Raw genomic sequence first — 13,298 nt, forward strand, 5'->3', positions numbered from 1 at the left:
TGATTTCATTGAAGATACTTTATTAGTTCCACTTCAGAACATCTCGGACTACAACACATTTATCTTACATCTACAGATAGCTACTTGCTACACTTCGGATAAACATTTTACACTAAAAGTCACCCATATTTGTAAAAAATAAAAAAATAAAAAACCAACATAATTGCTCATATTGTGTGTTTGGACAACCTGCTGCTGTAACGCCACAATTTCCCAGTTTGGGATCAATAAAGTAATTCTATTCTATAATGTTATAGATTATAAATCAGTGGTTTGTGGCACCACAGTATTTCATTACAGCTGTTGACATTTGTAAATTTCATCTGTTTTTAGTTGTGGAAATGACCTCTGAATACTGAATACTTACTTCTCAAACAATAACACAACAGTTTAAACTGAGAGATTAAAAAAGAGGGAGAAGTGATATGTCCAAACCATAAACACATCAGATTTGATTATCAGATGTAGCTCCGCCCACAGAAGCTGCTGAGGCAGCAACAGGCCTTTAGTGTCAAATATGGAAAATAGGTCATTAACAGATCAGAACATGTACCTACTTTACTTTGAAAACTCATCCTACATTTAACTAATAACACTTCTGTACCTTCACTACTTTATAATACTTACTTTAAATCCAGTATTATGGCGCTTGTAGTAAATAAATGAGAGGGAAATGTTTCAACTGTTCCGCCATCTTTCCCCCTCATGTTGCACCTGCACAGAGTGGGCGGAGTCATGATGTCACCTGAAGCATTGTGTGGGGGAGGGGATGTTGTCCGCTGGGAGAGTTGTGCCTCCTCCTGTGCGGCTCGTATTTCACATGAGGAAACAAATATCGTCTGATTAACAACATGTCGTCTTGAGTGAAAATCAGGTTAACATGCAGAACAGCGACGTTTTTACGTTTTTCTCAACATATTCCGGATTCTTGGTGGATTTTGAGTCGCCTACAGGATAGAGACTGAAGACTCCGCGGAAGGATACAGAGCAGCGCGATGGGAACTATGATCCTGATGGTGCTTCTGGTGCTTCATCTGCCGACAGGTGAGACTCATAAGAACACAGTGTTTATATGTAAGATCATATTTTAGAATGTAATGATGTGTTTTTGTCCGATTAAAGAAAGGAATTCAGAGTGAAAACGCAGGCAAACAGTCGAAACTATCTGTAAAGTGTACTAGTTAATTATCAACAGGTGTGAACAGGACAAGGCCGACTCGTGTGACGTCACAGCACCTTTTAATAAGCGCGTTTTCAAAGATAGAATCTTTATTATCATTAATGTATACAAGGACACAACGAAACTTTGTTAGCAGCAATCCTAAACAGCAGAGTTTACAAAAACAACAACAACAAAAATATATTTGTGGTGGTATGAGAGAGAAATATGCAAAAAGTGGCAAATGGGAAATTGCTGTTCAGTGAATGAATGATAATAATAATAATAAATAGACAGTTGTGGTGACTGAAAGAATATATACAGTTATTATTTTGCAGTGACTGATTAGGTAAACAGACACTCAGATTATCAGTTAAAGGAGAAAATGTTGAATGGGATAAAAAGTAAATAAAAGCAGGGCTACAAATTTAGATGATTTCTAACTCAGGCCTATACTGTATTTTTATTTCTGTAAGATTTTAACCTGAGTTCCAGCTAATACAATAAATGAAAGAGGAGTTCGATGTAACATTTAGGAGGCTGAACTTTTATTTAGTTTTTTAAGGTAATAGTGGAAAAGTATTCAGGCTTGATCTAATTAGCAAAATTTTGTTGAATATATTAAATGGAAAAAAAGTGAATATCCATAGTTTTCGAAACTTCGACCAGCAAATTCTTGAATTTTCACATCAATAATTGGATTATAAAGATTATATATTTGCCAATTAATTTAATTTCAATTTCGATTTATCGTCCCTAAAGAACATCCACTTCAAACACTAATGTGAATATTTATTTTAAAACTTTAAATAGGCTATTGAAGTTGTTTTCATTATTAGTTATTCTCAATACAATGTTTTTTTTTTTTTTTAAATAATTGATTGGTTTGTAAATTTGACGAAAAAAGCTGAACGTTATAATTATCAAGAGTCAAGGAGAGTTCATTAAATGTCTTGTTGTGGGTACTAGGTTAAAACTTAATGCAGTAATGAGTCTTTTTCCAGCATTTAATTGATCACACGATTATATAAACAATTAACTTGTGTGTGGCTGTGTTTTAAATTTGACCTCAAGTTAAACTCAACGAGCAGTGATTGCTTGTTATTATCTTCTTAACTGTTGTTTTTAATGGAAAGCTCTGTCACATACAGTGGTACAGTAAATGCACGCTGTAAGGAGTAAACTGCTAACCTGTCTGGTCAGATTCTTGTCAATTTTAAGAGTGACGCCATGACGCAAATACACAAGTGTGTTTTTTTTTTGGCAGAGGTTCATATATTTGAATGTGTGTCATGAGTGCAGGTGTTTTGTATTTGATCTCCATCGCATCTGATTGTTGTTCCTGTTTGTGTCAGAGCTGCTGTCCATACAGGTGAACGTTCCAGAGACGGAGAGGAGCACGACTCTGTTCGCCTCGGTCATCCTCCGCTGCGATTATTCAACCTCAGCAAACACTCAGGATGTCCTGGTCACCTGGAGGTTCAAGTCTTTCTGTAAAGACCCGGTGCTGGAGTACTACTCCACAGGTGAGACTGCAGGTGGAGGGAAGGGGAAACCAAACAACGTGATCAGAGAAATTGTGATCAATATGCAAGGGGAATGGGATGTTTTTTGTAGAAAGGGAATCTCTCTAACCCTAACCTCCATCCGGGACATTTAGGTAGATATTATCTTAAAGGCTTTATATGTGATTTTTTGATCCAGCAGATGTCGCCCTTGAGCACCAGCATGAAACCAAAACAACTCGCGCTGCATTGTTGTGTTAGCATGCTAATGCTAGCGATCTTTATTATGCTCGTATCTTCACACTGCATGTAAATTTACCTGAAATGAGCGTGATCTAGAAACACAGTTAAGCAGTGAGTACAGTATGTTATTCTTCTTTTCTCTAGTCCCTCAATTAAACAACTTTTATACGCGAGGGGAGGAGTCAGCCGGCCGTCCAGGCGATGTAAACAAACTGAAGATAGGACTCTGAAAACTCTGAAAACATCACAGACAGTGGGACTCGGGTGTTACACCCATTGTAGACAGTCATGACTCACAGAGTTATTTTCAGAGGATATACTTGATTTCTACATTTAAGTGTGAAAAATCACATAGAAAGACTTTAACAATGTAGTGTTGAATGTGCGTATTGATCCTTTTGTTTGATCACTTCTCAAGACTTGAACTGTCATACACCATTACTTTAAAACATCCAATACATTATTTAAAAAATGTTTCGACATAAAGCAACTCACTGGGTCTTTAGCCAGTCAGTGTTTAGTCAGCTCACAACCCTCATCAGGTTTCACGATTCAACAATCTGTTTAAATAAAGGGTGTGACTTATGTTTACAATAGATTCTATTATGTTATGTCCAAAGAAAGAAAAGCCCAGGAACAGCTACTTGCTAATAATTGATTCCAGCAATAAAAAGGTTGATTGATTTGTAAAATATGGTGAGTCTGTAGGTAGGATTTTGCAGACCTTTATTTTTCTTAATAATGTATAACACATAATTTCCTGTTTTCCCTCGAACAGAAAAGGAAAATACAACGTATCCAGAACACCATAATGTTCATAGTGTAGATATTTTATTCTTTTGAAAATCAGCTAAAGATTTAACTAATTTATTAAAAAAGGTTTTCTAAAATCCTACATTAAAACACAAACAGGACAAGAAAACAACATTAGACCAAATAATTAATTTTTGTTGATAGATAAAAGTAATTTTAAATAAATTGGTTTTAAAAAATGCACGCTAATCAAACAATCTGATATATGTATTTGAATTAAAAACTGGTTGTTGTTGTTGTTGTTGTTGTTGAAAGGAATTATTGGTTTAAACCAGAAGAAATAGAATATGAAGTGTATTGAGCTTTGATCGTCTCATCTTCCTGTTTCTGCAGCCTATCAGGCCGCTCTGCAGCTGGGTCAGGACCCGGCCAACGACTGCAGGGACAGTCAGCGCACGGTCCGCACGGTGATCCAGAAGAGAGGCATCAACGAGCCCATACTGGGAGCAGAATACAGAGAACGCAAAATTACCATCCAGAACAGTACGTCTGGTCCAGTTTTCATGAAAGAGAAAACATCTCAGTCTGAACTGTCAGCACGGATATACTTCACTGATATGAGACATCACACAGGCTGCACTGTATTTGAGTTTTTTCAATGTCTTTACCAATCAGTGTGTTACTGATTCCAGTAGCATAATAGGAGAAGCTATATTGCGTTAAGTAAAACACAAGTAAACACAGAAAGAACATAGAGCAAAGAAAGAAACAAAGCATTCAAATACCTGCAAAGAATTTGTCATGGACTTTATTTTTGAGTGTTATTTGTATATAAAGTCCAAACATTTTCTTATAGAAATATGTTATTTTTAACTATTTTCACATTATCTGTGAACAGAGGCCGACCTGATCATCACTGAGGTGATGTGGTGGGATAACGGCGTCTATTTCTGCTCCATTGATGCTGCCGGGGACACGACTGGAGACTCAGATAGAGAAATCAAACTCATCGTATATCGTAAGTTTCCTCAGCTGAGGATTTAGTACTCAAAGAGCCTTCTGTGTTTTTTTATTTTTTTTATGACTTTCAATTTTTATTTTACACAAAAAAAAACAGCGATAACATATAGTATACATCTGTTTGTTACAAATACCCTCTACCCCACCCCCACCCACACACAAAACTGTAACACAGAGGGGTCAGTGGGTCCTTTCTTCTACAGTGGCTTAGCATATAAACAAACATAACCAATCAAAAATACAAAACCAATGCTAATTTTGAGCCTTCTGTTTTTTTTAATGAAATCTTGATAATTCTGTGTCTCCTGACTTGTTTCCAGACTGGCTGACCGTCCTGTTGATCATCCTCGGAGCTCTACTGCTCATCATGCTCTTCTGTATTTGTTGCTGTCAGTGCTGCCCGCAGAAGTGCTGCTGCTACATCCGCTGCCCGTGTTGTCCACAGACCTGCTGCTGCCCCGAAAAAGGTAGAAGAAATTATTTCAGTTCATGCCGTTTTCTAACCATGAACGTATAAAACTACACTCAGGAAAATCATTTTGATTTAATCATTAGTTGGGTTATTTAACTTTACCTAAACTTGTGGTATCACTTCAGACAACCTAAGTCATGTTGGAGCAGCTGTAAAAATCTGTTTTTGACAAGGAATATATTTACATGTATCACACAGTACAGTATGAATAAATCATAGTTGTGAATTTAAATAATGAATCGTGGCTGAATTCTATTGATCCGCCTCAATTACAAGGTCACACTGTCATGATTGACTGGAAAAAACAGAAGAGAGCCTTTCTTAACGTTCTTTGATTCTCTACTCTAACATGTTAAAATATAATAATAATAACTTTATTTAAAAACACAGGTTTACAAAGTGCTTTGACAAACTAAACCAAACACAGAAGAACATAAACAACAGCAAGAACATAACAAATACTAAATACTAAAAAATAATTAAATACAATTCAACAGAAAAGACCCCAAAGTGCACGATACCCAACAGACATATATAACCCGACAATTACAAGAACCATCATAAGAACCCAGGAAACACAAGAACCCAACAACACGAGCTGAGACCAAGAGGAACCAAAGATTTAAAAAGATGTAAGAAACTAAAAGAGCTGAAAGTAAATAAAGATAACAGCAATAAGAAGGTAAGAGCAGGAAAAGAAATAGAAACAAGTGATTTAAAAAATGCCAGATAAGGATTGATACGGATTATAAGGTGCAGAGCATCCTTGACATGATAGTTTTGGTTACTGATCTGTACTTGTGTTAAGTCTAAATATGAAAAAAATCACTAAACCAGATTCACAAAAACTGTTGTTGACCTCCTTTTTTTTTGTTGTCCTGGTGTCAGCTGTGATGCAGCACAGGATGATTAAGGAAGCTCAGAAGGCGATGGCTCCCTGGATGAACGGCCAACCCATCTATGCTCCGATCAGCTCCAACGCCTCCTCTCAGGGCGTCCCCATACTATATTCAGGTAGGAGACACAATGAGGCCTCTCTTTGATGCTTTGTTGATGATCAGTCTGGCTCAGAACCGAGGGCATATGTTTGATTGTGGTTCTAACAGGACAGGTACAGCACTCTCAGAAGTGAAGGAAAGAAATCCCTGAAACTTTGTGGAAACTACATTTTATATCTTTAACATTTACAGAAAGTGAATAACTTGATTTGTTTTTGGTCTGTAACTCCAAATCAAATTGTAAACGTAATTCAGTAACAAAAGTCCCTTTTGAAGTGATGCCCCCGCCTGGATTAAAGCAGTAATCAAGTACGAACAATTCATCACAAGACTTCTTGAATGTGAAAGGATGTGTTCATAGTCATGAACAAACAGACAGAGTGCAAGTCCCAGCTTCCCCTTTAAGCATTTTAGTTACCCTTCTCTCATGGTTTGGGATAATCAATAAGCGCGCTCATTTTATTTTAACCTCCAGCAGGCAACATGTTTTCATTTCATCCACAGAGAACAGAAGTTTTCAAAACTTAACCTGCACACCACTTAACAGCAAGCGGCTAATAATCTTTTTAAACATTGCTGTACATATATAAACAACACAACAGAGGGTCAACACTTGTTTTATTTTTTATATTCAGGTCTAATTACAGATTTTGTTTATATGTTCTTGTTTTAATTTCACATATATTTTTATCCCTGCATGGGTTATGTACATTTCTTGTATAAGTCTATTTTTAATTGCACAGTTTAAGTTTGATTCATCTAGGGGTATTCTTTAAATCTTCAGGTTAATATATATGTATGGGAGGGGGGGGCGTCGGTTTTGTGGTTAATTTGTAACAAATGTTTCATGTCATGTCTTTGTAACCTGTTACTGGATGCTTTGAATTTCCCTCTGGATCAATAAAGTATCTATCTGTCTGTCTGTCTGTCTGTCTGTCTGTCTATCTATCTGTCTGTCTGTCTGTCTATCTATCTATCTATCTATCTATCTATCTATCTATCTATCTGTCTGTCTGTCTGTCTGTCTGTCTATCTGTCTATCTGTCTGTCTATCTGTCTATCTATCTATCTGTCTATCTATCTGTCTGTCTGTCTGTCTATCTCTCTATCTGTCTGTCTGTCTGTCTATCTGTCTGTCTATCTGTCTATCTATCTATCTGTCTATCTATCTGTCTGTCTGTCTGTCTATCTCTCTATCTGTCTGTCTATCTGTCTATCTGTCTATCTATCTATCTCTCTATCTGTCTATCTATCTAATGATCATTTAGCAGCAGAGCAAGATATTTCTGCCTGTCGTGCAAAACATAACGTCTTCTGAGAGATCTGTTATTGAACTTAAATATATCAGTTTGACACAAGCACAACATACAATGTTTAGAAGGTTTCTTTGTATCTTCTCGATGTGTCAATTTAAATATTTTGCCAAGAAGTTCTTCAAATCAACTTTAAAAAAATAGAAATGTATTAATACATTTGTTTCTGCTGCCCCCTAGTGTTCAAAAATAAATTTCTGCATATTACATTATTCATGTTATTTGCACTCTACTGCCTTCAAATTGCCTTATTTGTTTGTATATTTGTATATATTATTATTGTTTTTATTATTATTTTATTTGGCTATGTTTAATTTTTATATTTTATTGTTGTCATTCATTGTGGACAGCAAAGAAAGAATGTCATTGTACAGGGAAACATGTTTCCTACTGTGCACAAGACAATTAACATGTTTGAGTCTTTGAATGTCTCTTTTTAAACAACAAACTTTAAACTTTTCCTCCAGGTTCATACTCGGACTACCCGGTCAAACAAAACTTTGCCATGGCTCCCATGCAGCTGTCCCCGATGGCCCTCCAGCAGCAGCCCCCTCCTCTTCCGCCTCACCATGTGAATGGCAGCATGCGGAGCAGCATCCAGGGAACCAACCAGGTGCTGGACTACCTGGAGACCCAGGTGAGGGGGATGGATATGGTGGCACCTCAACAGGCTCCTTACGCTGTACAAAACATGGCCCCGTATCAGTCTCAACCCCAGCACCACCCGGCTCCTCCCGCCGTCCCCTACACACCAGGACCCCCCAGTATGCTGTCGGCCCTGGATGATATCGGGGTGAGAGGGGTGGAGAGACGTGTGATCACCCTGCCTCCTATCATACAGCGTGCACCCAGTTTCTCCTCGCGTAGGGGGCCCGGTGGAGGAGACGGAGCCAGAGGTGGAGCCAGGCTCTCCAGCCAGTCGAGTACAAGTACAAACCGCTCTGGGGGAGGCGGTCTCCCACGCAGCAGTCGAGGCTACAGAGACGCCTCTCCTCCCAGACGCGGGATCCTGCGGGAGTACAGCGACGACTCGGATCGGGACAACAGGAGAGGAAGAGCGCCGCACAAGAGCTCGAGGAACGAGAGAGGCGGCTCCCCCAGGAAAAGAGGAGGCGGGACCAGGCCGAGAGCTCGTAGTCGCGACGACCTGATGGAGGAGCTTTACAGCAGAGCGGCTCGGAGGGAGAGGAGCTATTCTCCTCCACGGCGCCGCAACGGATCCTGGAGCTCAGGTGAGGAGGACAGCGGGAAGAGGAAAGGAGGCAAAGGAAAGGATTGGCCAGAGAAGCCCCCCAGCTACTCGTCCATCGAGTCCGGTCACAATAACATCAGGAGGAACTACAACCGTCTTTCTGTAAGATCAACACACAAAAACTGACATGCATAAATGCCATCCGTCTCCTTTTGGTATTAATATAACAATAATAATAATAAAGTTTATTTATAAAGCACTTATCAAAACCAACGTCACAAAGTGCTTTACAGAAAAAAGAAAAAATCGCAACAGTCAAATACACAACAATAAAATCCTATTTAAAAAAAGCATGAAAAATAAAACAGTGCAGCAATCATCCAATGAACAGAGAAAAGAGAAACAACAGACAGAGATCGGCTAAAGTTAACAGTAAAACAAATAAAACATCATGGATGAAACAAGGATTATAAGAAGGCCTTACGATAAAAATGTGTTTTTAAAAGAAGATACTGATGTAGCTCGTCTGAGATCCTCAGGCAGGTCGTTCCACAGCCGAGGAACCCGAGATACAAATGCTCGATCTCCTTTAGTTTTCAAGTTTGAAAAGGAATTCTTCCTTCATGTTTGACTTAGATCTCTGTTCTAAGCCTTAGTGCTGCTAATAAAGAACTGTCCACCACTTAAAATCAAACCAAAATATCTTTACAACTTTGGGCTTAATTTCCATTACATGTCTTCAGACTCTGGTGTATTTAACCCTTTTTTTTATTTGTAAAGGGACCATGTGTAATATTAAACATAAATATTGCCATTTGATTCATTGTACCAGAGTTAGCTTAGAGCTAGTTTACATCTGCAGTCCCTCGTGCTCGCCCGTCAAAGTTTTTGGATGACTTTGTTGATCACCTGACTTTTTAAGCAACAACTAGAGAACTTTGCTGCTCACTGGATTTCAGTAAAAAAAAAAAAAAAAGAAAAGTAACTATAATTGTAAAGGAATTTGCTTCAAATATTTCCCTCTCAGGATTACGTCACCTTGAATTTGAATCTGAACCAGCGTCGAGACAAAGTTTTAATTTCACCATCACTCTGCTTAAAAACCAAATACCTGTCATGAGAGTCTATTCAGCCTCAGCAGCCGTTTTTGTGTTTGGTGTTAATTGGCCAAAGTTAAAGTTAGCGTGCTGACAAACCAGACCAAGATGGCCGTCATTTCAGCTTCTTAACATCTGCACTTTTTCATTGTTATTGTTAGCATGTTAGCATGTTAGCACACGATGGAGAGATATTATTTTTTAATGAGTCAATTTATTGAACATGTTAAGAAAATACAAACACAAAATAAAAAGGATGAAAACAAACTGTATCCTCAGGATCCATAGCAACAAATAAATAACTTTAAATAATAAAGTTCATGTTCTAAAGGGATAGGAAGAAGTTAAAAACTTTTCTGGTCCTACCCCTTCTTATTTTTGTGCTTTATTATTCACAGAAAAATACAAATGTTTTCATCAATCAGTGTTTGATGTTGGACTTGGTCAAAACAAATTAAGTTTTTAGACAAAACAACAACAGATTAACCAAGACCATCAGCCAAGAAATAACCAAACAGAAAAACAGAAAGTCACTGCTCCAGCTCATATTTATACAATATATTCATAAGACATATGAGCACTGGTTGTGAAATATTGATCCTAAAATTGGATTGTGTGTGAACTTCTTTGTCTTTGTTGTTATGTTCTGCTGCTTGTGTGCGATGATAAATCATATCTCCCTTCAACCTTGCCTCCTTCCCTTTTCCTCTCTCTCAGGACAGAAGCTCCCGTAGCGGCACCAGCGTAGTTATCTGAAGCATTTCAAGGTGAAGATGAAGACAAAGAGTAGGAGCCTTGATCTGTTTAATTAGCATACAAGGATGAAGTTGTGTTCCATGTTGTGTAAATCTGTTGTCATGTACTGTACTGATATACTTTAACTCAATATGCACTGTGTTTGACATCTCTGGTTGTTGAGTCCATTAACTCTGACCTCACTGTATTCAGTGTTTGTTTGTTTATAAGTTTTCTCTCTGGTGATGGATCATTTCCACTCTGTTGGTCTTTATGAAGAAAATGTTCAACAGTTTCAATGACAGTCAAATTGTGTGTTTATTATATTTGCTTATTAGCTTACTTTCCTATTTTGCATAAATCCTGTACTGTTTCAAGTTTTTTTATTTTTTAAAAGTCAGCCAGGAGAAGAAAGTAAAGTTGAAGGCAGGACAAAGTAAGCGGACTCGTGCTTCTTTGGAAAAAAATAGATATAATTGTAATTTTCATAAATGTTTGCTTTTTTTAATGTGATGTTTTAAATAAACCTTTTAGATACATCTGTGGTGTGTGTCTCTGGGTATTATACAAGATCTGTTTTAACCAGACAGCCATACAAAAAAAACCCTAAAACTAGACTAAAAACTGTTTCTAAAGTAGGACTAGCGACCGGGCAAAATGTTTGTTTTTAGAGTTTTCTTTTTCTTTTATTTTTTTATGAGGTGCAATAGAGTTACAAAACTGGTGACATATACATAACAAATGAGGCACAAAACAACAAACAGACAAGGTCAGGAAAACAACTTCAAAACACAGTAAAAAAAATAAATAAAAAAAATAAAGACAGCAAAATACTAAGACATCAATAGACAAACATCAGACTACAACCAGCAAAACTACAAAACTATATGAAATACCTAAGAAAGGATACAAGAAGTGAAAGAAGCGACAGAGAGAGAAGGTGCTTTGTAAGGGGGTAGAAGAGAGTTGAGGAGTTGAGCAGTGTGTATGGTATGTATTGAATATGTTTTTTTGTTTTTTTTTAAGATTTATTTTTGGGCTTTTTGTGCCTTTAATGGAGAGATAAGACAGTGGATCGAGTCGGAAGCCAGGGAGAGAGAGTGGGGACCAACATGCGGGAGGGGGGCCACGGGCGGGATGCGAGCCCGGGCTGCCCGCTTGAGACGACAGCCTCAATGCATGGGGCGCGAGCCCTAACCATTGCGCCACCAGCGCGCCCCATGTATTGAATGTGTTGATGTTAAACAATGTTGTGGTGTGAGAGGTGAGAGTTTGTGAAATGATTATGTTTTAGCGGAAGTTGACTGCAGCCGGGGTTTTCTTTTATTTTTTTACAGTTATCTTAACTGATAGCAGGCCATCTGAGGTCTCCAAAGAAGAAGAGAAGCTGGAGTAACACCCCTCAGATGTATGTACAAGATTATTGCCCAATATGGGTCTCTTGGATTAACCAGCTGATGATGTTGCATAATGTTATACAAATATGACGTCCTCTTTTCTTACCTGTAGGTAATGTTCTCTAGAGGACCGGGGCGTCTCTCAACCGTAAGGTTGTGTGTTTGATCCCCAGCTCCTGCAGAAACATGTCCGATGTGTCTTTGAGCAAGACACTTAACCCCAAGTTGGTTACTTCTGATGGTCAATTTACATCGCAACCTCGGGTAGGTGTAACCTGCGCTGTAAAAGCGTTTTAAGTTGTCAGAAGACTAGAAAAACACGCTAAACAAGCTCAAGTCAATCCATTTATCATTTATCCATCTGTATCTAGGCTACTTAAAAGAAGTGTAGGCCTACAATAACTATCTATCACAGGGGTCCCCAAACTACGACCCCTCCCCACATTTGGCCCGGCCCTCAGAACAATTCAGAATGCATTTTAAAAATCAAAATTGTAATATATATTTTTTTGTCATAGGCCTATAAAAGTTTAGCATTTCAAATAAAATGTTCTTTAGCTGTGAACTTTTATCATTATTAACTCTTTCAACACATGCACAAAACGCGACATTTGACCCGAAACAAATGGCAAAAAGGTTAGGGAAGAGAAAATTTGATTCAGAACTCAGGGTATTTAACCAACAGTGGCTGTTTGTCTCATCTGTCAAGAGGCGGTGGCTGTTAAAAAAAGCTAAAAAAAATAAAAAAGTGGACTGTTAGCTCTGCAAACTACATTTGTATGCCAAGTTCAACTGAACCAATGTCCTGGGATAAAATCCAACTCCACAATAACACCGGTCGTCATGCCTGCACATGTTATTTTCTGTTACATACAGACTCTGGGCCCCCGTCAGGCAAGGCAAGTTTATTCATGTAGCACATTTCAACAACAAGGCAATTCAAAGTGCTTCACACAAGACATCAAACGCATCATGACAGAGGAAAGAAAAGAAACATTAAAATAGAACATATTTTATAAAAATAAACAAATAATAACAAATAAAAAAACAAAAAAATAATAATAACAAATAATAACAAATAAAAACAAATAATAAAAATAATAACAAATAATAACAAATAAAAACAAATAATAACAAATAATAACAAATAAAAACAAATAATACAAATAATAATAATACAAATAATAACAAATAAAAAAAATAAAAAAATAAATCACTGGAATTATTAAATCTGAACATATGTTCAAATAAAAATAATTCAAAATGAAAGAAGGAATGAGGCCCTGAAAGAAAAAAGGTATGGGGACCCCTGATCTATCATGACAGTCACTTTCTTCCTCAAGAAGATATTTTTGCACTTAGGGTTAGGGTTATGTCCAACAGGGGGAAGCAAAGGATATTTTAATAGACAGTG

General features: G+C 37.5%; 1 protein-coding gene and 1 long non-coding RNA gene across 2 annotated transcripts in view; both read left to right on the forward strand.

Annotated features, from left to right (window-relative positions):
- Positions 1-13,298, forward strand: part of LOC132986793 (uncharacterized) — a 69,088-nt gene that overhangs the window by 1,231 nt on the left and 54,559 nt on the right. The window lies entirely within an intron of this gene.
- LOC132986767 (immunoglobulin-like domain-containing receptor 1) lies at positions 822-11,026 on the forward strand. The gene is made up of 8 exons (XM_061053381.1): positions 822-1,044; positions 2,515-2,685; positions 4,054-4,203; positions 4,559-4,678; positions 5,001-5,147; positions 6,041-6,166; positions 7,931-8,817; positions 10,470-11,026. The coding sequence occupies exons 1-8, from the start codon at positions 996-998 to the stop codon at positions 10,506-10,508; spliced, it is 1,689 nt and encodes a 562-aa protein (XP_060909364.1). The 5' UTR covers positions 822-995; the 3' UTR covers positions 10,509-11,026.

The sequence above is a fragment of the Labrus mixtus genome, chromosome 13, assembly GCF_963584025.1.
Source record: "Labrus mixtus chromosome 13, fLabMix1.1, whole genome shotgun sequence".
Classification (NCBI taxonomy): Eukaryota; Metazoa; Chordata; class Actinopteri; order Labriformes; family Labridae; genus Labrus; species Labrus mixtus.

Coding starts and splice junctions, on each gene's coding strand:
- LOC132986767 (XM_061053381.1), top strand. CDS start 996: ATGGGAACTATGATCCTGATGGTGCTTCTGGTGCTTCATCTGCCGACA. Junction 5,148..6,040: donor CTGCTGCTGCCCCGAAAAAG/GTAGAAGAAATT, acceptor TCCTGGTGTCAG/CTGTGATGCAGCACAGGATG. Junction 8,818..10,469: donor GGAACTACAACCGTCTTTCT/GTAAGATCAACA, acceptor CCTCTCTCTCAG/GACAGAAGCTCCCGTAGCGG.